The sequence below is a fragment of the Aythya fuligula genome, chromosome 4, assembly GCF_009819795.1.
Source record: "Aythya fuligula isolate bAytFul2 chromosome 4, bAytFul2.pri, whole genome shotgun sequence".
In the NCBI taxonomy this organism is placed as follows: Eukaryota; Metazoa; Chordata; class Aves; order Anseriformes; family Anatidae; genus Aythya; species Aythya fuligula.
In genome coordinates this window covers 70,294,612-70,310,909 of record NC_045562.1, presented here as the reverse complement: position 1 = coordinate 70,310,909, position 16,298 = coordinate 70,294,612, and the positions used below count along the sequence as shown (strand labels likewise).

The 16,298-nt window shown below is 35.2% G+C and overlaps 1 protein-coding gene across 1 annotated transcript; it reads right to left on the bottom strand.

Moving 5' to 3' along the window:
• Positions 1 to 5,273: 5,273 nt before the first annotated feature.
• Positions 5,274 to 10,750, bottom strand: LOC116489220 (transmembrane emp24 domain-containing protein 11-like). The gene is made up of 5 exons (XM_032187428.1): positions 10,621 to 10,750; positions 9,683 to 9,783; positions 8,782 to 8,907; positions 6,351 to 6,497; positions 5,274 to 5,423 (listed from the first exon to the last, which is right to left on the bottom strand). The coding sequence occupies exons 1-5, from the start codon at positions 10,748 to 10,750 to the stop codon at positions 5,274 to 5,276; spliced, it is 654 nt and encodes a 217-aa protein (XP_032043319.1).
• Between the last annotated feature and the right edge of the window lie 5,548 nt (positions 10,751 to 16,298).

The window sequence follows — 16,298 nt, the reverse complement described above, 5'->3', positions numbered from 1 at the left end:
ACAAGTAGAGGAATCATGCCCTTCTCTAAGGTCACCTCTTCAGGATTAGTCCCAAATTATCCTCCAGTTCATACGCATGATTGCGTTATAGCCTCGTATGTTTTAGCTGTACTGAATGCTCTGAGTACTTCTCTTCTACCCTTGTACAGACGACTTGTCTCTTAGGCAGGTGTCAGTTTAGGAAAATATAACTGTTTTCAAAGCACACATATGGAATCAGATAAGGAGAAGATAGTTCCTGGGAGAAATTAGAAAATTAAATCTTTCTAATGATTTCTTAAGAAAGAGAACTAAAAGGTATTCGTTCTCTAGTAAATAACAAGAATTTCTATAAATACCACAGATCATCTCTCAATTACATGGCCATGAGGAAAACAAGGAAAAGAAAAAATTTAGAAAAAAGCCCAACACACGTGAAAACATTGATGGGCCCCCATGCAGATGTTTGCTTCAGTCCATTACATAAGTTAATATATTACAGTCCACTTTCTCTGATGTACAAACATTTTCCACATTTTGACAGTAGTTACTCATGTTACACAGAAGCCATTATATTCTTGAAAAGGTCAGAGTGATTTACTGACCAACAGAGTAAGAGGGCGTAAAGAGAGCGTAAGCTTTCCTTTGAAAACCTGCAAAGCTAAAAACTATAATGAAAAGTATCTAAGTCTACCAAACTATCATCAATAAATTCCAGTCACAGTTGGCAAACAAATGGGAAGTATTTTGTAATGCAAATAATTTAGCTGTTAAGCAAACCACAGATTAATATAACACAATAGTACTAAAGCTTCATTTACCTCTTTTGAAAGGAATATTGTACGACAAGGAGTTCTGCAGATCAAACACTCATCTTTTTTGCCTGCAAGGTAAAGACACAGTTAAAATGTACATCAAACAGAATAGCTATTGAATACATTTTTAATAGAATATGATGCCTAGAATTTGAAACCTTTGTTTGGAGCTTACTGAAGGAATGTGAAGGTGATATAAGAAATGCAAATAAACATGAATAAAGAATTTGATTCTACAACGACTAGTGCACAGTTGCACAGGAAAAATGTGTGTGAATGTCATCTGGTCTTAATCCTGCAAATAAGTATTCATGTAAATGATTTAATGAATATCATTAGTGTCACTGAATGCAGGTGACTCTTAGTTCCTTTGATTTAAATAGGACTACTTGTCTGGTTTAATTAAATGCATACTTAAGAGCACTAATGAGTTAGAGCCAACCAGATATATGACTTTTTAGTTTGGGACTGTCTTGCTCTCTCGATAAAATATATGAAACTTTAACTTCAAAGAATTAATAATCTTACCTTGTGATTTTTTCCAGTGAAAAATTAATCACCTCACTTTTTAAAACTTCATAATTTTTAAAATATCTTTGATTATTTGCAAATATATTAGCAACTATGTCTCGTAAATGCATATGGCTGAAATAAATCTGATAATTTTATTATATGCTCTCTTTCTAAGAGTTTTAAAGATCAATGTTCATAAACATCTTTAAAGAGGAAATACATTTCATTATCATTATTATTGAGTTTACAGAAAAAAATAGTTTCTTGGGGACATTTTTTGCTAAAGGATATTAACAACCAAAAGGAAAACAGTCGTTCATGCTCTAGTAGTCTACAAATTGCATTTAGAGGTGTTTTTTTATGATCCTTTTTTGTCTACAGCAGAAGTGCAAAAACTTTTAGTCAAAAGATTTGTTTTTAATTCTGAAATACAGAGGTATCACTTTTTCAGTGTGCAGTTACCAAAAGCAGGGCATTTAACATGATCTCAAAGGGAAAAGCATGAATGCTTGCCTGCTATTTTTTTTTCTTTTGAAAAGGAACTGCTGTATTACTCTGTGTTTTTTCCACATATCCGCATGTAAGAAAATCACAGAAGTCCCGGAATATGGCTCAGGTATTGCATAAAACACATAAGAGCATCAAAACATCGCATACAATCCTTCTAACACTAGATTTTCTCTGGTGTTTCGGTAGCAATACTGATATTTAAACTGTCTTCAGACTAGTAGCAAAATCTGTCCTCAAAATATAAATCCTATGTTTTGCAAATTGCTCATTCACTTTTTTATTTTGTTTTTACCATGCAGACATGGATCATAAGCATCGGGACTCAACTTTTAATAAAGCTTCCAGTTTTCAGCATCCAAGGTTTGTTCTCAAAATCAGGCTGCTCCAGCCAGATTCATCTGGAAGCATTCACAGGTTGCTCATACTATTTAAAAGAAGAACAATTGAAAAGGTTTATCCATAACATTAGGTTGACAAAACGAAAGGCCTTTCTTTTTTTCCATAGTGAGTTGGAAGTGCTAATGGCCAAGGAGTGCCAGTGCTGCCTGACGAGCCGAAGCAGGGCGCCCCGCCTGTGGCAGCCATTACCTTTCTGGAAGCAGAGCTCACAGATAACATGGCCGCAGCTGGTGAAGAGGAACCTTGGGGTGGCCTTGCGGGGCTCGCAGAAGCAGGCGTTGCAAAAGACTCGGACGGCCATGCAGCAGAGGGGCAGGAGGGGCTGCTCGGGAGCGGGTGGCTGAAGCAGACGCTGTCCCTTCTTGTCACCCCGGGTCGAGGCCTACGGGCCTGCCTCTGCTGTGTCCCTTCCGGCTTGAGGCGCCGCAGGGCCCTGAGGTGAGGGGTGGCAGCACCGCTTCCCCACCCAGCGTGAGACCCGGGGGAGGCACGATTTGACCCTCACTCCAAAAAAAAAAAACACCAGGATTTTTGTGACCTTTTGCTACCAAACTGGAGAGGGTGCCTGTGCAGGGGATCCACTCTGTGAGGTTTCCTTCTCTTCCCCACACAGGTGCCAAAACTGTGTCAAGCACCAGGCCTGCTGGTGGTTCTTCACCATGAGGCGGTTGTGTAATAGGCGCTGCCACTGGGACATGTGGAAAACAGTGGGGTTTCCTTCCTCTTTTCTTCTTTTTTCCCCTCTTTTCCTGATTTGGGAAAGTTATTAATGTAATTGAGGTTTGCTGTTGCTTCTTTTGGTGGGGAACAGAGGGAAATAGAAGCATTTGGATTTCTATTTTTTCAGATAACAAACAAAGATTGCAAATTTCCCTTGAAAATTTAAGGGAAAATTCTCCTACTGACCTACTTAAGATAGCTCTTGGCATGACAGAGCTGCAGACTGCATTGGAGGAGCCTCTGATTTTAAACTTGGAGAAGACTGCTGCCCCCAAAATGCTTCCCAAAAGAGCTCTGTTTCAACTTTTATGTTGTAGATCTAATTAAAAAATCTTGAAGGAGACTGAAAACTCTGAATCTCTGATTTCACCAAATCAGAGATATTTAATAATAACAATTCTAGATAAAGAATAAAGCACTGTCAAGGTATATTCAAGGCTCAATGTTGCAGTGCTGGTTTGAGTTTATACCTAATTAATACTGAGGTATAATGAGCTCCTTTATAATTTCTGACATGGTGCTTGCCCATGGTTTAAAAACATAAGTGCATCTTAAGTGAGATGATTTAAGTTTATAATTGGGATATAGTTAGGAACCTTATACTAGGTATCAACTAGGTTGGACCAAAACGTCATAGCAATATATTAAACTTTCTTCTCAGACTTAGCATACCATATGGTTTAACTTGTCTTTCCTTCTTTCCCACCACTAAAGATTTTATTACAATATATGTTTTAAGAGAGTGTTCTGTAAAAATGAATTTAATAACACTTATTTACTGGTCATTTCAACTGACTGACAATTCTCAAGTCTGAGAATTTTAAATATAAGACACACCCGAGTAAATAGCTTTATAAGATTTTGTTTTGATTGATTTGGTCCATAGAGTATTGCTTTTTGTCTCTACTTTTGTCAACTATATGGATTCTCACATACTCACAACTGTATTCACATTTCCGTACTGTAAAAATAAACGTAGTTAAAGGACAATGTCATTTCCTTGCTAATGAAAACAAAAGGTGAGAAGAAAAAAAAAAAAGAAAAAAAAAAAAAAAGGCATTTCCTTTAAAACAATAATTGCTCCAGACATATTTTAGTTTGCACTATCTTTTAGACCAGCGAAGGGTCTGGAAAGACAAATAGGAAGACAAAATGCAATACAGGGCAATCACAGTGCTCTCTGGAAGACCTTTTTCAAGAATTTCTGTTTATGTGTTAACCAAGTTGTTAGATGGATCATTTTATAATAACCTCCGCCTCATTCTTGCACTGCTGCTGCTTTGTCAGGCTAATTATCTGAATTTTTAAACACTTTTTTTTGACTTGTAACTGCATGATGCTGTAGCTACTTAGCTAGTTGTACATAAACTAGCTAAATTAAGACATAAAAATATATTCAACCAAGCTGCAATGTGACATGGAAATACATAATTAAGACAAAAACTGTTAAGTTCCTGAGACAGTCATGTTACAGTTACTGAATAATTAAAATAAATATAATTCTCCAACATAGAATGAGACTGCAGAATTTAGTATATGTACAACTTAAATATAATATACAGGAACAAATTCAGTGTTTACCATAAAAGCTCTAATTTGGTCTGTGTTGGCATTCTTCATAAAGATTATAATTTACATAAACAACTGCAAAAGGTCAGATCCCAACTCTATAGCTTAATGTTTAGGGCTTATCTGGGAACAAACAGTAACTACAATTCCAAATTGTTTGTCTGGGTCTCTGTCTCTTCCATGGTAATTGCTGCATCTTCTGATCATAACAGTAAAGATAGGCTCCACTGTCATGTAAAACTTTGAATATTTTAAAAGAAAATAGTCACAATTATATTAGAAGAAAACTTAGTGTGCATACAGTGCAATATGCAACTCTCACCAAATTAAGTGCCACAGGGGATATAGTTTTTTCTCTGCCTGCTATCTGAATCCCACTCAGGCTGAAACACTGACCTGTTCAAGCTAGTACAGAAAAAGATTACACAGCAAGTAGAGAACTTTAAAACATTAGGATTTTATTTTAAATATTTCTATTTTAAATTTAACAATCCTGAGTTAAAGTTAAATGCTGCCTTAGTCATTGAGTCTTCTAGATTTAGCTTTACATCTACAGAGGAAAAGAAACTAATAAAAGATGGAATTCAAAGATTAAAATTTAAGGAGAGGCCAGAGACTGAAACCAGAGTTAGAGTGAGAAATAGAGTAGAAAATGAGAGAAGCTTGAGAGTTTTATACAACATATATGCTCATAGGTACAGGGTTTCTTTGAATTTTCTATATTAGATAATGAGGAAATTTCCAATCTGTGCATTTACTTCATAAGACTTAAACAAGCTTCTTAGCTATAAAGAAATCTTTGAGAGATTTGATTTGCCAGATTCCAATGGAGATAAGGATAAATGTTTGTGCCACAGCCCACCACAAAATATTGCTGTTGGTCTGTTCACTTATATTCCGAAATTTTTCTTCACGTTCCTGAAGAAGAAAAAAAAAAAAAAAAAAAAAAAAAAAAAAAAAAAAAAAAAGATAAAGATAAAGAAAAAGCATACTTAGTACTTACCAGCATCAGCATGTTTCATGCTGCTATCATGTTAACTAGACATGCATCCCTCTTCTGCATGGTAGTAAGCAAGCACTTTTCTCATATTGATAAAAATGGAAGTTTGTTCTTCCATAAGGAGGAATTTACAAACCAAAACAGAAAAGCAGACAAATTGCTGTCTGGAAGCAGAAATGCAAGCAAGTTTCTCTTGTTGCCTATATATATATATATATGTATATATATATATATTAAATATATCCCACTAGTACATGCTTAAGACTTTTTAGGCTTACAGTCACTTGCACATTGCAGTCAAGAACCTTTTGGCAGCCAAATGTCATTTTCTAGGGAACTAGCAGATAGATTTCAAACACAGTCTGAGTGCCTGTGTATGTGTAGAAAAGTGAAGACAATGGGTTTACTCTTGTTTGAAGGAGGACTTTATTTCTAAGTGCATGAAGGTATATAAATACACACTCAATCATTTCCTTATGCACTCCAATAAAATTTGTGCACACAGACCAGCATGGAAACAACAACTGGCAACATCACCAGCTATGGTACCTGGCACCTGCTCCACTGCTGTTATTGGCTCTGGCCAAGAAAACTATATTTGGAAATTCCAGCTTTAAAATAACACCTGTTGCTATAACCATGAGTTCATGGTAATTAGTTTTTATGTTGTTTCCTTTTACAGCTTAAAAATATTTTGTAAGGTAATGTGGGCTGTTTTGGTTAAATACTAATAGCTTTTTATAAGTTAGTTAAAAATAATACTGCAATTAAATAATAAACCTCAGATTACTTTATAAATCAATAAGCCTCTGTACATTTTTTTTTCTATTAGGGAACATACATACTCTTTCATAGTTTTGTTCTTTGGATACATGTTGAATTTGCTCCATTAGATGTTCTAGTCTGAAGTTAACTTCATTCACTTTGTCTTTGGCTTGAATAACCGTTTCATCCAGAAAATGTTCTCCAACTCTAATGTCCAAATGTATACGCTGAGAACAGAAAAAATATTCTTATTACTGTGTCTTTTGTTTCCAAAATTCCTAAGCTCATTACAGAAAAAGAGCTTTAAATGCTTTTGTAAATCCTTCCTAAAGTTAGAACCAGATAGAATATTTGAAGTGTTTCTTAATTTCATTTTAAAATTAATTATACAAATTTAAAAACTTCACTAACTTTAAGGCATTGTTTTATACTAGTGTTTTTTTTAACTACTGTGAAAATGTTTTCTGTTCTCTGCCCAAATTGGTTATAAAAAAAAGAGCACTATTAGGACTGCTTGTTATATTTCACATTCCATCCTAATATTGCAGAAATAACATTCTTCAATGAAGAATGCAGGAAGCTGAAGGAACCTTTTAACTTCTAGGTATTCCACTTACAGTTAGGGATAGAAAACAAAGGAGACCAGCCAAATCATTATTTGCAGTTTATCATTGGTGTTAAAGCAGAACAGTCCATAAAGTATCTTCTTTGTTTCTCCACACACGGTATATCAGGTATGAAATAGTTCCCAATATCCTATAAGCAACTGTTAGAGCTATAGCAGAAGTGTCCCAAACCCTCCAGGTGACAGTCCCATAGAAATAAAAGAGGTGAATACAACCTGCAGTATCATGAAACTTAGGCATGAATTGAAAATTTTGCAAAAACGAAAAGGAGAAAGTTGCCCCAGAAGCCAATTTGTACCTAAGAGAAAATAAATTGTAGTCTAGCAGATAATCTACAGAAGTCCTAGATCTTGATACTACACAATAGAAGTTTGGTCTATTCAGATGTCAACCACAAATGGCAACCACATCTCCTTTCAGGTTTCTTAGAGTTAGCTAACTGAACATCCAGAAATCCCTCTCACAACGTTATAGGAGCCTGTGAATTTAGTAAAGTTTGGTTTGAAACAGTTCAGATAACCACCTGGTTCTTATAGAAGGCTACATCAAGACTACTTCAGTTAGCTAAAGAATGTTTTTCCTTTTCTAATCTTAAATCCTGCAGTATAAAAAATAATATTTTCCTTTTTTATTTTTGTATTCTTAAGACAAACTCTTTTTAATGTCCATACTATTAATCTTCTCCTTCCCTGCACCTGTTCACTTTTTAAAGAGGATGGCCAGAACTGTATACAGTGCATGTATCATATAAAATGATATTAGTTCATCTCCATCTATACTGATCTGATATTTTGATATCAGATCAAAATATCCTCCTGTATCTCCAGAATCACACTGATGGTCCGTAGTTAACTCTGACAAACCAATACTTTACCTCCCTTATCCTATCTAGTTGATGAACTCCACATTATTATTATTATTATTATTATTATTATTACTGGATGCTAAGTGCTTTTGCAAAGTATATGATTAAATTTCCACTTATTTCCATTAAAAAGTTAATAATAACACCTAATTATTCCAGTGTAACTCTTCTTCTTCAGTAATGTTAACATCTCTTGGTTCTGTGTCATCTACATGTTTCTAAAGCAAACATCTAGGATAAAATTTGTCCTGTCTAGCTTAACACATTTACACATTTACAAAATGTTTACATTATCTAACAGTTTTTTGCAACCAACTGTAAAAAAAAAAAAAAAAAAAAAAAAGACAACTCTAAAGAGCTGTCAAACTACCTTTTGAGAATAGGTATATAGATAAATTTTTCGACAGTGTTTACGAAATGCCTTGCCAAAATAGATTAGAGTCACGATAATGATGATAACTCTGATCAGATCAGATTTAACTACTAGAGAACTCTGATCAGATAACTGATGCCCCTCTTTTTAAAATCTGCATGAAGAAAATCTTTATTGGTTGTAGACAATATTGAGAATGCTAATATGTTCTTAATATGAATATCTTGCAAACATTTCTATGCTAAATTTTCTGAAAGACCTAGATCTAAGGTCATGCAATAAGGTAAGCCATGCAATACTATTACGATGTCACTGTTTCGTGACAGCATTTGTGGTAGTCAGTCTCACATATCTATCTTTCTGAACCAAACAGATGTTCTTATTGATCAGAACCATTTCACACTCAAAGCACCATGCAAACATTAAATCAATCTGTAGTTAAGTCTTGCCTCTTGAATCTTAACTTCTTATATAGCAGAACAGTCTTTTTATCTCTTCATCTTCATAATTTTAGATTTATCATGTTTAATCACTAGGAAATGTTGCATTTTCTGCTAGAAGTTAAATTTCTAATATATTTTGTAAACTCTATAGTGTTTATACAATTAATACTATTACAACCAAGAATATTTAAGAAATACACCTACCAGTTTACTTCCTGCAAATGCCACAAGTCTCGTGGAGTTAGACTGTAAACAGATAATATGCTCCCCAGATAGATAGGATGTAAAAGAAAATGTTGCTTCTGGCCCATACAGTTTTGACAATATTACCTGCAATTTAGATGTGTTATATGTTGGATATGTACATTAAAGATATTGATAAAATAATCAAATGCAGTACTGTGAATTGTATGTAAACAGTAATAAATTAACCTCCTGAAAACATTAAATTTTTCTGAATTTCAGAAGAGATTTAGAGAATGATAAACAATTTTATCTCACAGTAAACATTGAAATGCTATGAATTTCTGCAACATACAAAATCCAATGGTCTCTAAAGCATTAAAAGTTTGAAAGCTAAGACCTTGTCTAGGCACAGAATAAGTTGGTCATTGTTGAAAAAGCTCAGGACCTCATGCTGCAGTTGCTATGCCTGCCTGATGGCTGCATGCAGCCTCACAGTATCTAGTCTTTTGCATTTTGTTTTATCATTAGCCTTTCTTTCTGCTGCTCAAATACTTTCTGAACCATTTTGCTTTATTAGCGAATTTTCATTATTTTTAAATATAATATGTTTTCTCAGTTGTGGCTTACTAGTCTTAATGGCATAGTTTCCCAATTCCAGTAATAATGCAAACATTGTTCACACAAATAATTATCAAACATTCCATTTCTATTTATTTTCAAGCATGCCATTTCTATTTATTTTGATATCAACCACAAGGTGCTTATACATTTCAACAAGAAAATACTGAATTAGCAGATTAGCAGATTGATTGCAGATTTATTTTCCCCCAAAAAGCATCAATATATTTAGAGAGTTTAGACTGCCAGTGTTGAAAGTCAATACATAAATTGTATAGAAGCATTCATAAAGAAAATTTACCTCAGCAGAAGGAGTTCTAACAGTCACAAACATCCCCAAACCAGGAGCAGATTCCAGAAAACCTTGTTTATGTATATCCCATCTCTGTACTTTGTAATTCCCTGAATAAAAACATAGATAAAAATCTGATAAATAAAACATAGTTTAATATTAAAGGTCCTTAATTGTTTTTTTCCACAAAAATATAAATGTTTTAAAATAAAACAATATGTGTATTTCATTATGTATAATTTAAATTACTCAGAAGGCATTTTATAACAGTGTGAAATGCAATGAATTTTTACTACACTAGAATACTACAAAAATGATTGATTAACAAGTAATACTTTTTGATTACTCCTAATGTTCTTGCAAGATAAGCATCCAGAGGGCATGCTGAGACCACCAAAAGAGTAAGTGTTCAAATTAAGAGTAAGTGTTCAAATTAAGTAAGGGTAAGAATTCAAATTACATTTTTTGGATTCTTTCATATTTATCACATTACTAGTAAAAAAGATGATTATATAGTATATATATTTATGATATCCCCGGTGGGATGGAACTTCAGTACATCTTGAATTGCTTCTTTCCAGATCACTGTTAATCAAAATATTGTAGTATGAAAGAGTCATAATATATAGAAGCACATGTTGAAACAGCAATCCCACTGCTGTAGAATTAGAAGACAATATTTTTCTTTGTTCAGAGAGTTAAGCACTCTGGAAACTTTTTTTTTTTTTTTTTTGTGTAATGCAGTCACAGAATATGTGAATACAAGATGGCTAGTCACTGCTGCAGGGACTTATTTGTGGTGTGCCCTCTTTTTTATCAACATGGTCTTACCATATTCATCAGTCACAGATTTTTCTGTTAAATTACAAGCTATCTTTACGATTGCATAAGAGGTATATAAGATATATATAAGATTGCATCTTTATATAGCAATGACAGGTACCTACCAGTTACCAACGTGTCACTGGGAACATCTTCAATTATACATTTCTCTTCTCTTTCTGCACTATGAAAATACAAAGCAATTGAAGATGAAATCCAAAAGTTCATAAGAAATCCTATTAATTGGCTTTTCATTATTTTTATGTATCCTAGTAGTACTGCTTTTTGAAAATAACTATTTACAAATGTATGTAGTCCTGTGGTTGTTCCTTGTTTGCTGCTTATCAGTGTGGTTTTGAGAGAGGAAAAAAACTGTGAGAAAAGGCAGCTGGTGGTTACACATTTATAAATAACTACAGTATGTTCTGTAGAATGAGATAAAAAGGAAAAGATAACTTGTAAAATCTTTCTTCTTTCCCAGCATCTAGATTAAAATTTCATTTTATACACAGAGTAGTATGAAACTAGAAATCACTTCACAGATACTTGAGAGTGGTGCTCTAGATCACTGTAAGCAACCACATTGGCTATCTCTTTCCATAACCTACCTGCTAAAATTTTGACTTACATTGAACTTAATATCTTATATTTCCTATTTATCCAGGGTGATTATGGGTGATAAAACTTCACTCCTCTGTTGTGACAGTTACAAAAAATCTTGTAATTTGTAACCTAAATCATTGGACATAGGCATATGCCTGTACAGAAACCATAGGGACTACATAAAAAGACTGAAAGAAATATGAAGAAATTAAAGAGGGAGGGGGGAGAAACCAATCTGAAACACTAACCTAAATACCTAAAATTTCAGGTAGGTAACTCCTAATAAGTCATTTCATATTTGCAAAAGAAGCACTGATTTGTGTTTATTGCACTTTGCTGCACCTGCTATCTATGAAGCTGCCTCAATAAAAAACATCTTTCTCTAGCACTGATCAAGGGTCAAAACCAGCTGGGCCACCCAGCTGGGAAGCAGATGCCTTGCAGAAAAGGACCTGGGTGTCCTAGAAGGTTAACGGTATCAGGGGCTGCATTAGGCAACTTGTTGCTTCAGGAGAGGTAGTCCTTCCCCTCTGTTCAGTACTGGTGAGTCCACACTTGGCATACTGTGTCCAGTTCTGGGCTCCCAGTACCAGAAAGGCATGGAGCCCTTGGAGAGTCTCTTCCCTCCAAGAAAGGGCCACAAAGATGATGAAGGGACTGGAGCACCTCTTCTACAAGGAGAGGCTGAGAGACCTGGGACTGCTCACCCTAGAGAAGGACTGGGGTGAATTTATCAAAGTCTATAAATACCCGAAGGAAAGGTGCAGAGGATGGAGTCAGGCTGTTTTCATGGTGCCCAGTACCAGGTCAAGAGGCACAATGGGCACAAAGTGAAACACAAGGGTTCCATCAGCACATCAGGAAACATTGCTTTACTGTGTGTGTAACAGAGAACAGGCACATGTTGTCCAGAGAGGCTGTGGAGTCTTCTTCCTTGAAGACCTGCAAAAGCCACCTGGATATGGCCCTGGGCAACCTGCTGGGGTGTTGGACCAGTGACCTACAGAGGTCCCTTCGGACCTAAACCAGTTAGTCATTCTGTGTGATTTTGTGGTTATCAGTTCAGTATATTTTATAGCATGAAGGATCTTCACAGAAGTTCTGGCACAAGTATTAGTTCACCTCTGGCAAAATACTATGTCCCTGTACTGATAAAGAGACTGTCAAAAACGAGAAGCCTCATTTCCTTAAACATTAATGCTTTTTCTTTCACTCCATATGGTTAAGGTTGGAAGGATACAAATCACATCTCATGGCCATTGAAGCCTGAAGAGTCTCAAGGGTGATATTAGGACTCCATTACTACTTTAGCATTTATCCATCAGATCTAATTTTAGATTACTCAGAATCTCATTTCATAATTGGACTCTTAGTCTTCCAGCACAGGGAGATCTTGACTGACATTCACCTGTATAAATTCTCACACCTTTCCATATCTGCAAGTATATGTTTGGCTGCAGACCATGAAATACTTAAGGAACCACCCTTTCAGCTTTTTATTTATTTCTTCGGGTCTCCAAAAAAGCATGTTCCAATGACAGAAGACAAGCAAGATGTAGAAGGGGATGCCACTTTATTCTTCACTATGCCCAGGCACAGCTGGGACAGACACATTACTTCTATATTTCTGTCTAGCAAATACTAAGATAGTAGGGCTGTTGGATTTCAAACAAATAAAAATGAATCAGTCTCCAAGCGATCAGGATGCCATGCAACATACAGAGAGCATTTTGTCTCAGGCATTCAGAGTACCTGTAATTTATCATGTACCAAACTTCTACATATTACATTCCATTAAGCAGGATTTCACTGATTTCAGAATTGCTGCTTCAGGTGTTAGACTTATTTTCTGAGCATATTACATATTATCATGGAATAGTCTATATTACTTTTATTATGTTGTATCAGGTCTGATATTTCCACAATATTTCAATTACCTGGGACTGAGAGTATCCTGAACTGGTTTTGTCTTTGATTCCAGCAAGTACTCTCAGAACTTTTGCTCACGCACCAATTATATCCTGCTGGGCACAGTTCTAACTCTATGATCAGAAAGGCTGGTGTGCAGATTCCCTCCTGTTCTAGAAATTAGGTACACATTAGTTTCTGTTATCATGCTTACGTTAGGCAGTGTGGGTATTGGAACCTGGATATTGGAGCTAGGTATTCAATGAACCCAAGACTGTCTCTCTCCAGAATGATCTTTAATAGAGGACCCTGTGCCATTTTGACATTCACCTGCAACATTTCTCAGCAGGCTTTGTGGATGCAATTTGTTCAGAGTTAGCTCACTCATCCCCTCTAATACATTCCCCCTCTCCATCTCCTCAACAGTAGGAAGATACATGCACATGGCAAACTTCAACAGGGCTTCAAACTGCAGTTAATTAGTCTGTTTGACACATACACACACACACACCAATCCCTCTGGACTATCTGGTAGTACTAAATATCTGCCCTCTCCTTTAGTCCAGCTAACATTTATACCATGGTACCTAGGAGAACTTTTCAGTACCATGGATCACATCAATCTCTCTTGTACCCTCACTTATCTACAAAACTACCCTAATATTTCCCAGTCAGTCAGCTCCAAAGTGCTACTCTAGATGTGTGCAGAGAAGCAACATCCCATAAAAAAGCATAAATGTAGACACAGCTTCAGCTGGCATTCCTACTTACTGGTAGGAAGAGCTTTCATGTGTTCACAGCTAACTGTTCTTAAATTCCTTAAAGTCCTGGATAAGTTGTTCTCAGTAACGGGGTACCATATTCCACTAAGGGAATTGAATTTGGCATTCATGATTTTTGTAGGACCATGGTTTAAGTCAGTGGTTTTGCTGCTACACTTACCTTTAGCTGTGTCTTTCTTTGCTGCAAAAATGTCCATCCTGACATGAAAACTGATTATTCCTGCATAATATTCTTGTTGAAAATAAAATGTATTTCCAAATCCATTCTGTTTCCTTCCAAAGTGTTTTATGACATTAGTTTAACCCAGAAATTAATTTATGTATTTCTTTCCCTAAATTCCATGTATTTGGTACCGTAGTATCTTGGCTGCCAGCCATCTGTAACAATAGATGCGAGGGAAGAGTAAGGAAGAACTGATCTGTCAGATCTGTCTGTCAGACAGAACTTTCTTTGCTGTTCCAGAACTGTCAAGACAAATCCAAGACCGTGCTGAAAGTAGAAGTTATAAAGGCCTACCCATAGCCAAACATGGATCACATACCTCATTAATCAGTTTAATAAAGGTATATTATGAGAAATGCGCTCCATCATCAGAATGTGCTTCACTAGAACTCACTGTACCCACAGTTTTGCCAAGAAATGTCTGTCCCTGGTATTTGCAAATTGAATATCTGAAACTATACTTATGGCCTTATCCAAATACTACAGTACCACAGGGGCATCCAGACAGGATTACATATTTACCAGTGACTTCTGAAGTCACTTCTTACATTAAAAAAGCTTATCCACATAACTAACCGGATAGGAAACTTTCGTTTGAAGGAACCTGCAATGAATATTCATATCTAAACACTAAGTTAGAAAGTTATTTATCACTAACTGGACTTTACTGAAACGTGTTGACCTTTTACACATTCACTTCCCTTTCAACTCCATCTTCTCCTCGGGAAACTTTTGGCTTCAGGAATATGAGGGACTCTGCTTTCAAATCATATCCTGTAAGGCTAACATCCTACATTTGAGTCATGTAGACAATTACAGGTGCAGTTATATTTCTGTTGGGCTTAGTCATTCAGTTATTCTGAAAACGTGAACAAGCAAAACTTCATTGTTTAGGGAAGGCCTTGGAAGGTTCTTTCAAGGATACCTTGCACTTCAGCAAATCTTTGTGGAATTGTTTTCACTAATTCATAATTTAGAGTTGCATCTGAGTTCTGCCCAAAACTCTTTTTGAGTTTAGTCCTATGAGCAGCTGATGAATCAATTTGAATTTAGTTTTTGTGCTCAGAGAGCATTTAAGTATATGTAGCAATAAGTTTAAAAGAAAAGAAAGCATTAAGTGAGGAAAAAATAAAGAGGAGACAGAAAAAAATTGAAAAGGTGTAGAAATTGACTAAACACAAAACATGGAAATAATATTGTAATAACACTATTTCTATTACAGAATGGACACAGGAACATCAAGAAAAGAAAGTATAATAAAAAGAATACTGAAATAATTTTGAAAAACATGCAACGGTGGGAATCCGAAAAATGTAAGATGTAGAAATTCCTATACTTAGCTCTAACAACTGTGCATTCATCAGTATCACAAGACCAACTTAGTTTAGCCTGATAAAGTTTCACGTTTCTTTGGGTCTTTGCAAGATTTATCTCCTGTAAAAATATATAGAGAACTTTTCATGTGTTTCTACTCTACAGAGAATACAGTGTGTTCCTTTAAGTACATAATAAAGATTGCAATATTTGATATATTTGAAAATGAACCTACACATATGCAACCCAACATCTCCTGTTGAATATCTTTCCTTTGTGTTTGTAGAAATGCAGTGTGCTGTAAAAGTTTTCTGGATTGATTATAAATATCGCCTACTGAACAGTCTTACTACAAAATTCTTTTCCAGTTACTAGCCACAACTCTTTAAAAGCCACATGTTACATTCATTTTATAACAGTTATTTGAGCATTAAAACCTGCCATCTGGAGCAGTTTCTGACATACTGCGTTTTGTTAGATCTGTGTATACCTCAGTCTTAGATAATATTAAAATATCATTAAGTTTTCTCTGTGCAAAGGCTAGGATGACCCAAATAACAGCAAATACATTTAAAGGAACATGAAGACATTTACTGCACATACAAAGAGAATTATATAATTTATGTTATGGTCAACAGTGATAACTTTTTAACAGTTATTTTTCAGACAACTCTCTAATGGGCGACACTCACCAACTATCAGTCAGGTCTTAAATCTCAGTTAACATTTTTAATTAAGTTCACAACTTTTGTACTAGTATCCAAACTTCTGGGATTTTTTTTAGTAATTTTATTGTTGAGTGTCCTCATGATATGTATTCTTCTCATGTTTGAGAGGAGAAAAAAAAAGACATTTTCATGTATTCATAAGTCTCAAGACAAGTTTACTCAGTCATATTATTCTCTTAGCCATACTGCAAACATCTGGTCACTCTGATTTATGTAAATAGTTTCTGAAGAAAGGCAAGTAAAAC